General features: G+C 52.3%; 7 protein-coding genes across 7 annotated transcripts; 1 reads left to right on the top strand and 6 right to left on the bottom strand.

The window, feature by feature from the left end:
- Positions 1 to 382: 382 nt before the first annotated feature.
- On the bottom strand, positions 383 to 655 carry BDP55DRAFT_560977 (uncharacterized protein; the record flags this gene model as incomplete). Its single annotated transcript, XM_060570040.1, has 1 exon — positions 383 to 655. The coding sequence occupies one exon, from the start codon at positions 653 to 655 to the stop codon at positions 383 to 385; it is 273 nt and encodes a 90-aa protein (XP_060425165.1).
- Positions 656 to 4,537: 3,882 nt separating this feature from the next.
- Positions 4,538 to 5,620, bottom strand: BDP55DRAFT_561036 (uncharacterized protein; the record flags this gene model as incomplete). Its single annotated transcript, XM_060570047.1, has 1 exon — positions 4,538 to 5,620. The coding sequence occupies one exon, from the start codon at positions 5,618 to 5,620 to the stop codon at positions 4,538 to 4,540; it is 1,083 nt and encodes a 360-aa protein (XP_060425164.1).
- Positions 5,621 to 6,540: 920 nt separating this feature from the next.
- BDP55DRAFT_297650 (uncharacterized protein) lies at positions 6,541 to 7,110 on the bottom strand. The gene has a single exon (XM_060566602.1). It carries the CDS (start codon positions 6,955 to 6,957, stop codon positions 6,619 to 6,621), a length of 339 nt encoding a protein of 112 aa, XP_060425163.1. The 5' UTR covers positions 6,958 to 7,110; the 3' UTR covers positions 6,541 to 6,618.
- A 154-nt stretch (positions 7,111 to 7,264) lies between these two features.
- BDP55DRAFT_696961 (glutaredoxin) lies at positions 7,265 to 8,157 on the bottom strand (the record flags this gene model as incomplete). The annotated part of the gene is made up of 2 exons (XM_060577628.1): positions 7,265 to 7,584; positions 7,635 to 8,157. 2 exons carry the CDS (start codon positions 8,155 to 8,157, stop codon positions 7,265 to 7,267), a joined length of 843 nt encoding a protein of 280 aa, XP_060425162.1.
- Positions 8,158 to 10,020: 1,863 nt separating this feature from the next.
- BDP55DRAFT_636005 (uncharacterized protein) lies at positions 10,021 to 10,554 on the bottom strand (the record flags this gene model as incomplete). Its single annotated transcript, XM_060572846.1, has 1 exon — positions 10,021 to 10,554. The coding sequence occupies one exon, from the start codon at positions 10,552 to 10,554 to the stop codon at positions 10,021 to 10,023; it is 534 nt and encodes a 177-aa protein (XP_060425161.1).
- A 1,448-nt stretch (positions 10,555 to 12,002) lies between these two features.
- On the top strand, positions 12,003 to 12,746 carry BDP55DRAFT_560967 (Mss4-like protein; the record flags this gene model as incomplete). Its single annotated transcript, XM_060570039.1, has 2 exons — positions 12,003 to 12,253; positions 12,371 to 12,746. 2 exons carry the CDS (start codon positions 12,003 to 12,005, stop codon positions 12,744 to 12,746), a joined length of 627 nt encoding a protein of 208 aa, XP_060425160.1.
- A 2,094-nt stretch (positions 12,747 to 14,840) lies between these two features.
- Positions 14,841 to 16,149, bottom strand: BDP55DRAFT_297626 (arabinogalactan endo-1,4-beta-galactosidase; the record flags this gene model as incomplete). The annotated part of the gene is made up of 2 exons (XM_060566601.1): positions 14,841 to 15,184; positions 15,239 to 16,149. Coding segments are annotated over 2 exons (1,011 nt in total), but the record flags the coding sequence as incomplete, so codon positions are not given.

Below are 16,149 nucleotides of genomic sequence, written 5' to 3'. Positions count from 1 at the left end.
GTCTCTGCCGACAACCGAATCGCCTAGCGAACAGCTTGCAATAGATCGTAAAAACACACACAGAGAGACGTGACCTTTGTTCGTGTGTTCTGTCCCCTATTGCTTGCCGAACAAGTAGTGGAAAAAAGAAAAAAAAAAGTTGGTAAAATCGCAAGGAAAAAGCCCATCAGGGTCCCCCGGCGAGGGGGAATCCCCCATAAAGATTCCCAACTCCGTTACGCCATTTGGTATATCCGTTCATGGCATCCATGAAAATAAAAATCGCTTGTCGGTAAACAGCAAGTTCGTCTGTTTGTTCTTTAAATCATCTCGCACGTTCGCTTATCGCTTTATCGCAAAGCACAACATGTTTGAAACGTAGCAAAGCGTTTTCTGTTTTCTTTTACATGCGCGAGGGCTGGTTGAGGACGTTGAAACCCATGGGACCGACGGGGACCGTTCTCTTGGTCTCGATGCCGTGCTCGAGATCGTAGCGGTAGGTGGGTGGGTTTCCGACCTCGCGGAGGGCCCTCTTGACTCTTGATCGGAGGGAGCGGCGTTCCTTGACGGCGGGTGCTGCTGTCAGGGCGGGGTCCTTTTCAAAGGATTCCTTTTCAAGGGAGCAGATGGTTGAGGTCTCGGAGAAGGTGGAGGGTGCGTATGTTGCTTTGGCCATGGTTGCGGTTTGGGGGGTTTTGGATGGTGGTCGTGGGGTTGATGGTGATTTTGGCGGTAGTGTTGTTATCGAGAGTGGGTTGAGGGAGAATCGTGGTTGGTGAATGTGGTGATGGGTAGCTTCTTGTAGTTTGCTAGTGTCTGATTGATGGACGGTAGTAGAAAGGCTGATTGATTGCTGACGCAGGCCAAGATCAAGAGTTGGTAGGTTGGCTGGGCGTGGCATCCTCTATATACTTGGTATGTGTTTCCAAAACGACGCGATGCACCGCCCCAAATGCCATGGCACGCAATGTCACTGTATCCTGCATTCTCCATCCTCTATCCTCTATCAAAAGTATCAAAGTATCCAAGTACTCTTTTCGTAGGACTCACTCAGGTCATCTATTCCAAGCAAAAGCCGACGGCGTGGTTTGGGGCCTACCAAAACGGGCGCAGAAACCTGAACAAGCATCTTCCCCAATCCGGCCATCTCTCGTCCCAACCCAAGCCATCCCATCCCATCATCCACGCATCGCAGCACACACACTCGCACACACACACGCAACTTGCACACGCACCACACGTATCCTCCCAGATTCCGTCACTGGGAGAATCCCCCCCCTCCCTGGTCCTATCCCAAGGCATCCAACTAGGGCCTCCGTGGCCGATATCTGCCATTGACGGCTAAACCCCAACAGGTAAGTAAGACTGCCGAAGGGGATCCCTTTACAGGCAAGAAACTACGCCGGTTCGCGTCAGTTTGTCAATGCGTCAAACTGCCCCCTCTATCCTAGATCCTCTAGCGGTAGCCTCGAAGCTTACTCTCTCCCTACGTACGGTGTTAGGTAGGCACCTATTGCTTCGAGCTTGCCAGTTGCCCAGCACTTCAGCAGTGTCACTCTAGTTCTTCTTTTTTCCGATATACTTCGGCCGTGAGTCACTTGGCGCAAGGCTCAACCCTGACATGCGTCCGCCTGCATCCGACTTGCTTCGCCATACTCCCTCGCATGGATCACAAGAGCATCACGGCGTGCGTGCCTTGGCTGGGCAAAGTCCCCTTTCCGTACGGGCGGCAGGGCGGCAAGGCGGCAATCGAAAATCAATTTCAATGCGAGGCAAGGAAAGAGGAGAAAATCTCATTCATCCGATCGTCGCAATAACTGACAAGCTGTGGAAGGGAAAAAAGTTTGTTTTCTTTTTTTTTCTTTTCGTTCTAATTATTGCGAAACCAAAATGCCACTTTGGCATCTTGGCGAACCCTCCGTACAACTCAGCCCCAAGCCATCGGGCAGTTGGCGGACGCACCATTTCAACCACCATTGATTGAGGCTTTCCTACGCACCTTGTCGTGGAAATTTCGCGTCGCTATTTCGCTTTCGCACTAGGTCACACTTACATTGCAATCGCTGTGGACACGAAATAGACTCAGGGTGGCTATGCAACGCAATCACTTTACGACGTCAATGTCATACCGAATTAACTTGCAGAGCATACTCTATGGATACATACAGAAATTGAGATTTTTCCCCGGTCCCGCGGTAGCGGGTTCCACGGACCACGACAGCAGATCAACGGCCAACGCGGCCGTTCGGTACCCGGCACCGCTACCGGCAAAATAAGCGTCAGATTCGAGGCCCCCCCCTCCCTGCCTACAGGCTACGCAAACCAACAGGCACCAGACAACCACAGCAACTCTAGCGTAGGAAATTACGTCGTACGAATACCTCCCCCTAGGACAATAGGACTCGTAACTTGGGATTGTTACAATGTAAGACGGCAAGATGCACCACCGTCGGCTGTGGATACCTACCATTTGGTAGACGTTGTAGAGACAGAGCGTCTCAGACTCTCAGTCAGGACTACAGTGAGAAGATCTCGCCGCCGGTGAGATTTTTTCCCCAGTCGTGAGTCACCCAACCGCCCGCCATTCGTTACAGAAACACACAAAACACCATTTAAAAAAAATTATTGGCGTTTAATCTGCCCTGTTTAGGAATGGCTCTCCACTACGTAAACTACGCAGTACAGGTCTAGGACGCGACCCCGTTTCTACCTTGTGTTGTGGACTTCCCACGATAGTTACCTCAAATTTCTCTCCCCTCTCGGCGAGCCAGAAACAGGAACGATCAATCGGATCAGCAGTAATACGGGGCAACCGTGACGTTTACTCTGTACGAATACCGGCCGGTATGCGTACCCCGGGTCCCAATCAGCCCCAGTGCGGAACGCTGTACTACGAATGGGTAGGTAATATTGCATAAGGGACTTTGGTGTTTGGGGACGCCCGATGACTCCTCACCCTTAACCACCACCATACCCCAAATGAGTTTGCCCAGTTTCTCGCATAATGTCGCAGCCTACCCTACGGTGAGTACTCAGTACGGATACAACGTCCGCGTCAGGCAGATACTCCACCAAAACACGGCTGTGAGAAAAGTCCTGCATTCCCCAGTCATGATGGTTCCATACTAAGAATCCAAAAGTAAGCAGTTCATCCTCGGCCGGTTAGAGCCAGAAAGAAAAAAAACCTCCAGCAAAAGATCTTTGCGCGAGACGGATGAACGACGTGTCACAAGTCCGACAAATCCCCCGTTGGCACCCCCCCGTTAACCCAACCCTCCAAGAACAAGCACCCATGTCACGTAGGTAGTCATCCAATTCGAAGCAGTCGTCGTCACACACGCGGCTCTGCAAGTCCTCAAACCACCCTATGAAAAAAAAAAAAAAAAAAAAAAAAAAAAAGCTTGTCTTCCCGTACGATCTTTCCGAGTCTCTCGGCAGGCTAGCCTCCCTTCCTTCCTACCGGCTTGGCTTCCCGGACAGAGACCCGTCTTACCCATACATGAGGCCCACCTCCTGGGCTGAAACCCGTGCCTCCTCTGTTGACCGTAGTCCTGCATGCTACGTAGGTGGCTACCGTACCATCGGGGCCAGGCTACTATTATGCTTCGACGGGAAATAGCCGGCCGGCCAGCGGAGATGGGGCGCGGGATGGAATGTCCTCAGGCTTCCGTGACTTCTGCCTAACTGACATTTGGTTCCTCCAAGATAACACAACTTTAATGAATTTGACGAAGTTTCAAGTGACGGGTCAACAAGAGGGGGTCAAGAGTGTATCAAAGAATCGATGTGTCAACCTCGTGCATGGTGTTTGCGGGTCGAAATTCTTGCAATCTGGATAGACTAGAGGCCGTAGAGCAAGGTAGCTTTGGAGGCTTTTCACGCCGTTCCTCTCCCAACTCCAATATCATCTCGTGGACACATCCTTGTCCTCCTAGGACTTGAGCACTTCTCAAGCCACAGTAACGTCAAAACGTAGTCTTGCGACTTCTCACCTCAGTCAAGCTTCGAGCTCTTCCTCCTGTTGCAGTGAGGACACAAAAGTCCTGCCCCCCCCCCCGTCCTCTCGCAGATCCAGGGATCTCGTGTTGCCCAGTTCCTATCGGAACACACCTCTACGTTTCTAGATACATGCCGTCAGAATATGATTGACCACCAAGAAAGAAAACTTGACCAGGCTTTTCGTGCAGGGACAAACGTTCTCGTCGTTCCCTAGAGCACCTGGGGATTTCGTCAATTGACTCGGTATTACACCCCCAAATATCACAAGAGGTCGAAAGACTCGATTCAACAAAGGGGGTCCAGTGCGATGTTCGATGATGGTGGCATCCTCAGCATTGAAGTGTACAACCCCTTTGTGATTCACTCTTCGCCATCGAACCTCGCTCTCATTCTAAGTTTCCATATCCCTCTTCCTGCAATACGCCAGGCATGGGAAGACGGAAGAGGAAGAGAAGACACAAGGTAGAACCATTTGGCTCAGGTCCAGCAATCAAAGCAAACTCTCATAGGGTCATCATGCATTCATAAGTATTCAATGTATCCTATCCCAGGTAACCTCTCACGAAACCTGCTCCTCAGCCCCTCCCTCCATCACACCACCATCCTGCTCAACCTCCTCCCCAGAAGGCTTCTCCCTCTCACCCTCAGCCTCAACTTCATCCTCCCCCTCCTCCGCCGGACGCCACACATCCCCCCTCAACAACGTACACGCAGCATCCAGCATATCCCGATGCTCACAACCCACAATCTCACAAAACGTAGATGCAACGCTCATCGTCAACCCAGGAAGCACACTAGGATCCCCGGCCTCCCACCGCCTCATCTCGTCAAAGGTATCATCCAACAGCAGCCTCGCGTGGTGCCGCCCGTCCTCGTCGCCCGCTACTTTACCATACAAGAAAAACACGCCGTGCCGGATCGTGTTCTCCGCCATGCAGACGCCCATCTCGATAATCTCGGCCCGGCCTAGCCCGTTGGTCGTGGGCGCCCTGTCTCTTCGGTACCCTTGACTAGCGAGGTGTCCAAGGACTACTATGCCCGCGAGCTCGTCGACGCGTAGGCCGCGGACGTGGGCGATTTGGCGGAACCGCACGTCCTGGCGGTTGGACTCGTGGACTTCCCTGAGGGCCAGGTGCCAGCCGTCGGGGGGCGGAGCGTCGTGGAGGATGATTTCTTGATGGATCAGAGACTTGACGCAGGGGTCGCGGCGCGGGATGATGCCGTCCCTGTACCGTATTGAATGTGTTTCCAAGTCGGCGATTGTCGAGCATTGCCATAGTGCTCTCTTCAGGTTCGAGCGGATCGTGTCTGCTTTTGTCACATCCTGGAGCCCGTACTCTTCCCAGAAGGCTAGGTATGTGCCGTGGATAATCTCCTCAATGTGTCGGTGCCGAGTCTCTAGCTCTCGGATGGTATCAAAGGTGTCTTTTGGCAGCACCTCCCGCTCGCGGGTATCGGAGGCGAGGATGTGGTTACATGGTGCGCAGGGGTACCGGGCGGCGTTGAGCCTTGTTACGGTGTGCTGGTAGCTATCCAGCAGGGCGCGGTTGGTCTTACAGGTAGCTCGGAGAGCTTGTATCTGGGCAAAGTCTGCATGCTCTGCTACGAGAAGGAGAAGGTGGCCGGGTAAGAGTGAAGACATTGTATCCAAAATTTAGATGATAGTAAGGTGTTGTAGGTGAATGTTGGAGTAGAGGTTGTACAAAACACAGTTGGATGAACAGGGATGATTCCCGATCAACCTCGATCAGCCTGTGATTGCCCTCTGAGATGTTTGGCTGTAACAGTAGGTAGCAGGAAGTGAGCCAGTGTCGCTCTTGGATCTTCTGACTCCTCCGTCGCTCTTGCTGCCCTGTGCTGTACTGCCAACCTCGACTGTCCTGGTGTTCAGACTTGCGCCAGAGTATGCGAATAGTGAATATGTGGGAGTAAATGCAAGAAATTGAAGTAGAAGTGATTCGATGTAATGTTCTATAAAAACCGAGTTCGTGATGCGGTGACGGTTGCAGGAGGTAGACCAGTGGTGTATAAGTATGCAGGGCTGAGTACGTCCTGAATCACCTCTGAATAAGGATGTGATGAGATGGTTGACAAGAGCAGTGATTTACAATTCACACCCAATTATCTGAAAGGTTTTCAATTTGAAAGTTGACTAGTTGGGATGAAAATAGGAGAGACCATGCATCAGAGATATAGCATCGCAAGTACAAGTGAAGTGCGCACCCGGCTGTCCTTCAACGACGTCGCGACCGGCCATCCAGGTCCTCACTTGACGACACAGCTGTCGCACTCCGCCCCAGATTTTGTCCAAGTCAAAAAATGGTGTCAGAGATCATCAAAGAGGACAATACAGTAGTGCGGTATTTTGATTCATGGAATGGACCCATCTTGGAAACTGGTGCAGTATGTAACCTGGTTGGTCTGGCCAAGACATATGAGGTGCATCGTGACAGTTGCGCGAGGAGGAAGGAGGGGCACGGGTAGCCCCTCTCTCATGATTCAACCCCTGCCCCTCAGTGATGGCTTTTGATGAGAACACTTAATCCGCACTCAAAGAAGATGGATGATAAGACTGTAGTCATCCCAAAGATGAAAAGAAAGAGTGGTCATCTTCGGTCGTTAAACGGCCTTTGTTGATAGTCAGAGGGAAGGAACCCTAATCAAACTCAAAGCGAGTCGCGCTTCTGATTCCTGTGAGGGTTTCGACTTCGCCCCGTACAGACTAGATATGATGATGTCGCCGACCTCAGCAATCTTGGCAGGGTAATGGGCCAAAGAGATATCTTCGCAATCCCGACATAGCTGCATGGCCTCATGACAATTATTCCTACAGAAGGAGCAACATGATAGCGGCTTGTTGCCGAATGGATCATAGTCCAGAAGCACACGAAAGCAAGGCACAAGCTGACAGCGAACCACTTGCGTGTATATACAACCACACATTGAGATGATGCCAGGTTGCCAGCGTCGCCACGACATCTTCAACTACACTACTCATACACGTCCCTCATCATTACGGGGCTTGCGCAGATGTCTGCAGTGCGCTTCGTCCAACATCAAGGCGTAGGCGAAAGCCTATATCGCCGCCCTGAGTCCTCGCCGCAGAGGGCGCACGAGTTCAACCGATCCCCAACGCCAAAATATGCAATGTCCACCACTGGGGTACCCACCACCAGTTTGAATTCCCGTTGTCCCCTAGGTAATGCCCGCCTCGCCTACGCGACGATGATGCCGTATGGTGGGAGTCGAGCCAATGTAGAAATGAAATGCGAACGGCTCAAGAGGACTAGTTGTTCTTCTGGCTGTTGGCAGACCGTTCCTTCATCTCCACCTTCTTCTGCCCAAGATCAACGATCCTGGGTACCAACTTCTTCTGGTCGTCAAGCTCGATGATATCGTCGCCTCCGCCTATGCTCACACTATTTACCAAGATGTTGGGGACAGTCTTTCGACCAGTCTTCTCGCCGAGGAATGCCTGCAGCTGAGGGCCAAGAGGGTGTTTATCCAGTTCGACGACGTATGGTGTAGGTTCGATCGAGTACTTTTCAAGCAACAATGCCTTGGCCTTCTTCGAGTAAGGGCAGTAAGACTTGGAAAAGATGATGACTTGGCTGGGTTAGCTGGCATTCGTTTCGGGGGTCTTGACATCAATGTACCTGGGGACTTCTTCAAGATGGTGTTCAGCTCAACCTCGACAGCATGCTCCTCGTCGCTCTCATCCTTCTTCTCCTCTTCGTCACTCTCGGTAACTTCTTTGCCGTTGGCCGTCTTTTCCTTCTTCTTTTGTCCAGCAGCAGAGTTGCCCTTTCCGACAACGTCGCTAGGCGCATCAGGCTTCAGAGGTGATTTCTTGTTGGCAAGTTCCTTGGCCTTGTCTTCGGCAGCCTTCAGGCGTCCTTGCATATCCTTGGCAAGCTTCTCGTCGTCGGCGTCAACGTCGCCATCGGCATCTTTGTCAACAGGCACGTGGCCAGCTACCTTGGGCTTATTCCCTTCTAGCACCGCCTGACCCGGCGGTTGTTTGTGTTTCAACCCATTGACTGTCTTGTGGTAGAAATCTTGAATGGTCCGCTCGTCCTTGACCTCGTTCGCTCGCAAGGAAGATGTGTAGAAAAGAACGAAAACGACACCAATTAGCACACCCACGAGAAGGGTGCGCAACTGCCGTTGCGAAGGCATGTCGAAGATTTCGTGTCGCGAAACGGCCGACAATTGCAAGGGTACTCAGATGCGACGTGGAAACGGAATCGAAAGATCGGTATCGAAGTGGTGCTCAGGAAACGTCGCAAACACTTGGATGCCGAGCGGCAGGATGGTACAACAGGCGTTGCGTCCCTTGTTGGGCTTTGTCGGGAAATGCCACGCTGGCAAGGAGTCGACAATGGACGGGATCAAAATCGAGGAATGGCTGTCGATGTGATGCTCCCTTTTGTGTAACGGAGCAGAAGCCCAAGCGTACCGGAGCTCCCCCAGTAATTGGCGCTTTGAACAGGACGTTTCGAAGCCGGGGGTGATATGACAGGTTAAGGGATTGGAGTAAGTTCCCCAGTGTCGGCGCAAGGGCTGTAAAGGCTCGTCGGTTATCGCAAGTAAAGGTCTAGTGTTTGTTAATTGTCTGGTGTCGGAAAAGGTGTACGTGGTTGTAGGCGTCGCGCGCTGCTATCGTGAAGTCGAGAAGTGTCAAAAGGGGATAAAGGAGATGGATGGTAGGTGAGCTAGGTCGAAGTGGGATCGACAATTTGGCTCCCGTGACTAACGACTGGGTGCTGTCAATGGAAGGCAAGTGAGCAGGCAGGCTGGGCAGGCGAGACAGGTAGAATATACGCGATGTGCAACGGTGTCGAGCGGGTAGGAGCCAGGTCGACACTACCTCGGAAATGGGCTGGCTGCTTTGCTGGCTTCCTGGGGAAGCTGCATCACCCACTGGGCCAATCCCCGAAGCCAAACCGCGACGGAAAATACCCGGGCCACGTTGAGCGCGCCAAGATTAAAGTACCTCGAACCCCCGTGGATACGTAGATAGGTACGTAGGTACTCCATAGGTAAGGTACCTTATCTGCACATCACCCATCGCCATCTGTGGTCACCTCAGCTTCGGTGGAGCTCCGGCTTTATGCACCAATCAGTGGGACCGGGAAAGACTGTGTGCACTGATTATGTAAACTGTCAATCACACAGCAAAGATCGCAGCCAAGAAACAGTGTTCTTCAAATTGCCAACACGGCTCGGGTGATCGTCACCCTGAGAGATCGCGGGCCCGTTCTCCGTGCGCAGAGGAAACATGACGGGACGGCTTGACTCGATTCGAAACAAAACACATGTCGTCTTTTCGCCGCCTGAGCCTTACAAAATCACCGTGACAAGCGGCCAGTCGTCAATCTGCACAATTATCCTGCGACCAACTCCCTCAAGACAACATGTCTGTCAAATTGCCAAGCAATCCGAAGTTGATCAGCACCCCGTCATAACGAAAGGGAGGGCCCTCATCTCGAACCGCCAACGTTTCTTTAGCCGCTTCAGACTGAGAATCGCTGACGAGACGACTATTGTCTCCAAGAGAAATCCGCAAGCCTGCTGTTACTCGGTGCTTACAGGGATGCGGAAGCACTGCTGACACAGTCTCAACAGCAGACTACCAGCTTTCCCTGCACAAAATGGAGAACTTCATCCCCATTCCTGACGCAATCACCGACAATCGCATTTCAGTATCCAATTCTTTTCGAACAATTAGAACAGGTTTGTCGCATCGTTGACGATCAAAATCAAGCAAGGCACTGAAAGGTCAAGACAAGCGTCTACCTAGGCGAACAAAAAAGTGGTATATTCTGCATTCTAAAAATATCGCCAGCCCTATCATCGAGCTATCGTCGCGCGTCCCGCCGATCCCGCGGCGGATTTGGTTCTCCATCTCATCATTTCCGCACACAAACTACCAGGTAGCTTAGTCAACAGCCGCCAGGACCAGGACTATCAAAGTCTGACTTAAAGCCAAATCTAAATACAAGCGTTCGAAATCAGATTCCCTCTCTCTCTCTCGCTCTCTCAAATCTCACGCTGAAATCTGTTATGCTTGACAACAGCGTGAGCACGCAGCAATCGCATCGCAGAGTCAGCGTGCCGGCTGTCAATCACATCCGCGACCGACCTCACGCGGCTTTGCCCTCGACCCATTGCCGCCAGCTTGGCCCGGTCGGGCAACGTTTGCTTGCGGACTGAATTCGTCCTCACCACCCGTAGCTGTGAATCGTCGGAGTCTGAGTCGACATGGTCTGATGCACCGTCATGCTTTGTTGGAGGAGAAGGAGGCGTCACTGTTGATTCAACGTATGGCGACGGTGCTGATGGCTTGTCCGTGGCAATGAGGTTTTGAAATAATGGCACGATGTCTCTGAAAGTCTTCATTGCTTCTGGCTCGGGCTCGACTTTTTTGTTTAACTTTACGTGTTGATGGCTCAAGTGAGCGTGTGTTGCGGCGCGTTCTCTGTGGCGCTGGAGGTGAGAGTGAAGCGACGATGGTGCGGCCTGTGCTTGCGGAGAGAAAAGCAGCAGAATTCCAAAGAGGGCAATGGGCTGCATTATCGTTGGCGGGTTCGAGTGGTGCTGTTTTAAATATGGCTCGATCTCGAGGTGGCTGGCTGGCTCCGGGACTGGGCTTGAGAGAATTCCAGAGCTGAGGTTGGTAAAATATCGTTCCCTTGGCTGTGTGTTGTAACTTTTGGTTGTCTTGAGAGGTCTAGAACGGAACTGAAGGGCGCCCGACGGTTTATATTTCAAGACTCAACGGTTTTCACCTTCAGACATATGACGCAGAGAAGAAAAAAACACCACAAACGTCATCTAACGGTGTCTAAAGTTGGAACAATCACGCCGGCGTCAAACGATAAAAAAAAACCCGCCTTCGATCGGAATGCGGCCCTCCTCCGCCTCGGTGTGCCCTCCCACCTAGGTCAGAACGATTCAGACCCTGTGATGCTTCAAGCAACCGTGTAAGCCGAGCCCTGGGCGCGAAAGCCCCCTTCCAGGGTCTCTGTCTGAGTCAACCCACCCAACCCTTCCCTCACAACAACCACATCTTTCATTAATGACCTCTTCAAAATGCCTGGACACCCCGAAGCCAAGAAAATAGTACAGCACCAGTGCTTCATTCAGTCTTAGGGATTGCCATACCGACTTTTCCATAGGATGCGGAGACTTCAATCGTCAGTCTATGCCCAAATTTTGTGGACGAGTCTGGTTCAAGGGTTATCCGCAGCAGAGAATTTTAATGTCCATCAAACGACACATCATATCTAGCAGTATCATGGGCAAATTATCATACTTGTTCAAGTTGATCATGAAGAAAGCAAAAGTTCTTCCGCTTGTTGGCTTATTTCGCTTCCAGGCTCACTCGTGTTGGTTTTTGTCTGCCTAAGGGTGGAAAAAGAAAGGCACAGCAAGAAGAGGGGAAAAGTGTCATCCGCAGCGATTAGATAAGAAACTTGCCTATTCAGGCCATCACCTCAACTCTGACTGGGCACGCTCGAATTCCCTCACCTCCTCGCCTGTCAACAATAGCCATGCCCTTCTTCTTCTCCTTCTCCTCATGCCCTTCTCCCCTCTCTTTCTCTTCCTCTAACACATTGTTTCTTCCTTTTTCATAGGAAGTTTTCACTTTTTCCTGACTCTGTTTGGCCAAACCCAGGGTCTTTCCGAGACATTTCCTCTCCTTCAGGCTGAAGTAGCCTCCCAGCCCCCCGCAGACATCTCACTTACACACTTTTGCCAATCCAGACCTGCCCCCTTCGGACTCCCCACCCTCCTCTGCACGAAGAATACAACCCTCACCACCCTCTGGAATTCTTGACAAAAGGCACGCCACCGAGTCCCATCAACCGTCAGCAATCTCACCAGGCCTGGACCCTTTGTCGTTGATCACCCGGGACGCAAACTACCCGGTCTCTCCACCTACGCACAACCGAAACGCGCCACAACCGTCGAAAAGCCGAACACAAGACGAGTCAACAAGAACAACCGATAACACCACAATGTCTCACTCCACCGGCGAAGACCCTTCCATTTTCCCCCTCACCGGCGGCTGCGCCTGCGGCAACATCCGCTACTCCCTCAATGCCCCGCCCATGGTCGTCCACTGCTGCCACTGCACCTCCTGCCAGCGTGAGACCGGCACCGCCTTCGCCCTCAACGCCGTCGTCGAGGGAGACGAGGTAACGCTCCTCCCGAGGAGCAAGCCCTCGTCCGCCTCACCGCCGCTGCAGCCGCTGGCGTCGTTCCCAGCGTCTGCCTTTGATGACTGGACTCCCAGGCAGCAGCACCAGCACCAGCACCAGTCCAGACCCGGCGACGCTGTCCACGAGACGAGCGAGAATAGTGACAAGGACAAGAATGATACCAGAAACCACCGCGTCGAGGCAGACATCCCTTCCCCCGTGATCCTCCCCGTCCCCGCCGACTCGGGCGCGCCCCAGCACATTGCTCGCTGTCCCCTCTGTCTCACGCCCGTCTGGAGCAACTATGACGGCACAGGCCCCCTGATGAAGTTCCTCCGCGTCGGCACCCTCGACGCGCCAGCTCTACTAGGCGGTCCGGACGTCCACATTTTTATGCGCAGCAAGCTGCCGTTCATCGAGGTCGCTGACGATGGTAAGCCTCGCTTTGATGAGTTTTATTCTACCAAGGAGGGTGTTTGGACTTCTCAGGGCCTTGCGCGTCGGGAGAAGCTGCTTGTTCGGATCAGAGAGTGGAGGAAGGAGAATGGACTGGATGGATGAGAATGGGCGATCAGAATTGAGCGACAAAGTCAGAAATGGCATGTTTTTGCTTGAGTAATGCTGGAATTCTACTCTTGTCTTTGAAATCCATCCCTGAGTTTTCTTTCTTGCTCTATGTTTCCTTCTTCCTATATTCCAGGGCGAGGACTGACCGGCCAGACGGATCTCGGGGTCAACGCTAGACCAGCTCAAGATACCAAACCAAGTTTCTTGCTACCTATTCAGACTAGGCCTCGGGCGTTGACTATGACCAGGAGGAAGGGATCAGCGATTCAACGTTGACACAAAGGCAGTTGAATCTAGGGAGGCGATGTGAAACGTCCCATATAGCTTTTAGGACTGACCAGTTCCCTGGGTCCGTATAGACTCTTCTGACTAGCTTTCGCGGTCCAGGTCTGGGACTGTCTTAGGTTACTGCCAAGGCCGAAGCAAAGATCCAGGCCCAGGCCCCCTTCAAGGGTTCAATAGAGCACCGATATCAGCTGACTGTAATCCCTTGAACATGTAGCTACTATTGTCATTTTGTCCTGGTTCTTGTTGAAACGTTTGGGGGGACTTGTGAGCTGCGCAACTTCTTCGGCGAGGGAGTATTAGGTCCGGAGGGTCGGTGATCGAGCTTGACTCCTCTCGGGGCAGGCCGTCAATGGGAAGTTCCGGATAGTAGAGGGGAACATCTGGAAGTTTGTCGGGTCGCTGAAAGGGAAACGGGAGGACTCGTGGTCGAGAGTTCCAGGCGAGGGGTGAATGAGGAACTATCTCATGAGGTAGTACGAGCCATGGTTCAGCTTAGAATCCGGAATCTGTCATCAACTTCATGACATAGTCCGATCTATATTATATGCCCAAGCTCGCTCTACCATAAAATTGTGTTCTTATCTGAGTCGCTGCTCACTTTTGTTACGGAGGAAGCGGTGTATCGATCTGCCTGGAATCGATGGCAGTCATCACATACATAGCTATTCAAACATCTGCCTCCTTTCAGGATACAGAGGTCGATAGCTTTGTGCAATGTTACGAATGCATAGATGATGGGAGGCTCTTCTTTTCGTACAAAGATAAACTCGTCGAATATTTCCACACATCTCACACCCTCAAAGAGGCATATGACTTTTCTGTAGGGTATCGTTCCGGAAAAGACAGTTTGCGACCCAGGCCGGACAGCGGAGGAGAGGAAATTCCAACTGTATCTTTATTCTACTTCACATACCTTGGGTAGTATTGGATCAAAATAGCAGGGCAGGTGGTGCTGACCGTGACTTCCCGCCCTTCCCATGAAAGCGTGTCTGCCTGAGGTAGTCCGCGATCTGCCAAAATTTCATCCGATAACCTCTCAGCCACTCACACGTGAACCTGGATACACACTGAAGGATAATACCATCTAGGTCCCATCACTTCCATTCTCGTCACCAGCACGGCAGGCGCCCTCTAGGTCGGGGGTCAGGTCAAACTGTGGCGTGGTGGTGGAATGGTTGATGGTCAACAATTAGTTTTTCGCCCACTAGCCTACTCGACGACAGGCTCCGAGTTCGATTCCCAGCATGAAAACCCAGAGATGTAGCCCCCAGTTCAGCACCGGGGGGTGGAACTCTTTTGTAATCCATGTTTAGAAGTTAAGGGCCATAGTAAATAGCAATCATGCAAGAACCTTTTGCGAATGATCCTTGTACATCCCTTCTGAGAGTCAATTGCCATCATGGGAACGTCAATCTGCCGATAGATCTCAAGCTGCTTAGGTATGTAGAAAGAAAAAGAAGTGAGACAACGTCTTGAGGAGATAGAGTACGTCATCCGGGCCAGTCAAGCCCACCGGACGATACCGCAGCTTTGAACAGTGTTTTGAGACAAGACATATGTGCTAAGACCCGTTTTCCGCCATGTTCTCAGTTGCAAAAAAACACCATGCCTGATTTTTATGAGCAAACAAGGCCTTAAGATGATCATCTATGGTACCCAGACACCCCTTATTATATGATCGGGGTGGCCAAGCTAAGCGTCATGTGACACAATTTTGCGGGGCTTCAGTACATGTCATAGCTAACATTTAGATAATTGCTCCTGAGAGTTTGCGCATAAATGCAGGATAATTGAGATGTAGCCGACCATCATGAATGAGTTGATAAAGATCGCTTATATACCGCCAGGGCTTGTGCTTCATCTGGCTCAACTATGTACGAACAACGCTAAATATATGTACGTGCTGAAGTAAAAGATATTTACGCAGTCTGCATGCCGAAGAGAATGTTCTCCGACACTTACGGAAACGAGCTGGTATCAATATGGACAGTCCTCCATCACCCTACTCGTGAACAACCCGTCATCCATGTGAAAGAGCGCCCTCTTAGATACTCTTAAAGGTGTCCAAGCTAGACAGGGCGGTACCGGGGTACGCGAATAGGGTATTGGAGGGGCAGCTAGAGCCGAGGGCCTGGTTGTTCATCCTGGAAGGTGTTAGCATATTTCATGATCAGTAAAGTGACTTGAGGGATACTCACCATGCGGGCTCCCAGTAGTAAAGGCCCTTTCCGTTGCTGACACCGGCAACGACCTCGGCAACCTTCTTGAGGAAGGTTGTCTGGCCGGCAGCGGAGAAGGGGATGCTCTTGAGATCGCTTGGGAAGGCGTAGGCGGGGCTGGGGCAGCTCGTGGGCCAGTTGGTCTCGGCGACGACAATCTCCTTACCCCATTTGGAGGCCAAGTTGGACAAGCTCGACTTGAGCGCCGCCAGGGTGGCGCCGGATCCGTAAAAGGGGTAGTAGGAGACGCCCATCATGTCAAAGTCGGTCGTCTTGAGCACGTTTTGGGCAAAGAGGCTGGTGTACCAGTTGGCCTGGAGGCTCGAGTCCCAGCCGTTGTCGAGGTGGATCATGATCTTGGGCTTGGGGCTCAGGGTCGAGTCCTTGATGCCGTAGGCGGCCGAGTTGAGGAGCTTGGCGACGTTGTACCAGTTGGACGTCTTGCCCGTGTTGAAGAGTAAGCCGGCGCGGATTTCGTTCCCGATGGAGATGATGGCGGGGGGCACGCCGGCCTTTTGGAAGGCATTGCTGACGTCCAGGGTGTAGTTGTAGAGCCTCCAGCTGAGGTTCTCGATATCCGAGGGCCATCCTGACGGGATGGCCTGCTTGGTCGGGTCGGCCCAAGTGTCGCTGAAGTGCAGGGTGAGGTAGACGGAGAGGCCGGCCGCCTTTGCGCGCTTGGCGAGGGCGAGGTTGTAGTCGAGGTTGTAGTCGCCGTTGGACGGGTTCACCCAGACGCGCTGGCGGACCGAGTTGACGCCGGCGTTCTTGAAGATGGTCTCGAGAGCTTGGGAGGTGCCGGCGCTGCTCTTGTACTTGATGCCGGCCTTCTCCTCGATGGTTGTCGAGGACCAGTCGACGCCCTTGTAGGTTAGGGCGGCGTTGGCCGT

This window comes from Colletotrichum godetiae, assembly GCF_030913485.1.
Source record: "Colletotrichum godetiae strain CBS 193.32 chromosome Unknown BDP55scaffold_49, whole genome shotgun sequence".
Taxonomy (NCBI): Eukaryota; Fungi; Ascomycota; class Sordariomycetes; order Glomerellales; family Glomerellaceae; genus Colletotrichum; species Colletotrichum godetiae.
Note: the sequence above shows the minus strand (reverse complement) of the source record. Positions and strands in the feature narration are given on the sequence as shown.